General features: G+C 38.6%; 2 protein-coding genes across 2 annotated transcripts in view; both read right to left on the bottom strand.

Annotated features, from left to right (window-relative positions):
* LOC116185963 (brefeldin A-inhibited guanine nucleotide-exchange protein 3-like) overlaps positions 1-916 on the bottom strand; it is a 2,775-nt gene that overhangs the window by 1,633 nt on the left and 226 nt on the right. Inside the window, exon 2 of the mRNA XM_031511811.1 lies at positions 355-581. Coding sequence (XP_031367671.1) covers positions 355-581 — 227 coding nt within the window. The remainder of the gene's footprint in view (positions 1-354; positions 582-916) is intronic.
* LOC102681952 (brefeldin A-inhibited guanine nucleotide-exchange protein 3) overlaps positions 457-916 on the bottom strand; it is a 12,293-nt gene continuing 11,833 nt past the window's right edge. The window contains exon 21 of the mRNA XM_031511767.1: positions 457-581. The gene's annotated coding sequence lies outside the window, so the exon portion shown is untranslated. The remainder of the gene's footprint in view (positions 582-916) is intronic.

Here is a 916-nt window from a genome sequence, read left to right as displayed (position 1 = left end):
GAAGGAAGCAAGAAAAAAAGAAAAAAAGAAAGGAAAGAAGGAAGAAAGAAAGGAAGGAAGGAAGGAAGGAAGTAAGAAAAAAAGAAAAAAAGAAAGGAAAGAAGGAAGAAAAGAAGAAAGGAAGGAAAGAAGGAAGGAAGGAAGGAAGCAAGAAAAAAAGAAAAAAAGAAAGGAAAGAAGGAAGAAAGAAAGGAAGGAAGGAAAGAAGGAAGGAAGAAAAAAAGAAAAAAAGAAAGGAAAGAAGAAAGAAAGAAAGGAAGGGAGAAAAAAAGAAAGAAAAGAAGGAAGAAAGGAGGAAGGAAAGAAGGAAGGAAGAAATAAAGAAAGAAAAGAAGGTGAATAAATAGAGCTTACCTGGGGAAGGAAGAGTCAGGTCCTTGCAAAAGAACACTGGCGATGCAATGAAGAAGCATCTGATGGACAAGGAGGCCGACGACCAATGCTCTGAGCTGTACTCTAACGATATAAAGATCGGGATTGAGCGTGGTACCCACCGAGGGTGGGTAGAGAAGGAAAACGTAGGATCTGTCGTCGGGTCGTCTCGAACTGTCTTCGGTGCGCTGTTCCTCCATGAGGAACACCTGAAGACAACAATACGTTTCTTCAAATCTCTTTTCTCGTCGCTCGTCGTTGAATTTTCATCGCACGATTCTTCGTAGATCCTCGACACGTATTTTTTTTTTCTTTTTTTTAATTATTCCCTCTCTTTCGAATTGAAACGAATTTATTTACGACGACGAATAATAATAATAATAATAATAATAATTTTCGTCCGATTTCTTTCTCCCTCTCTCGTTTTATGCGTTGTATTCGATTCGAGAAGCTACAAAAGCAATCGTGCGCGATGCCTGAAAAACTGTTGCAAATGATATCGTCGTGATGTATGTGTGTGTATGCAACTAAAGAAGAAGATGGA

The sequence above is a fragment of the Apis dorsata genome, unplaced genomic scaffold, assembly GCF_000469605.1.
Source record: "Apis dorsata unplaced genomic scaffold, Apis dorsata 1.3 scaffold_348, whole genome shotgun sequence".
NCBI lineage: Eukaryota > Metazoa > Arthropoda > Insecta > Hymenoptera > Apidae > Apis > Apis dorsata.
This window is presented reverse-complemented; position numbering and strand designations above follow the sequence as displayed.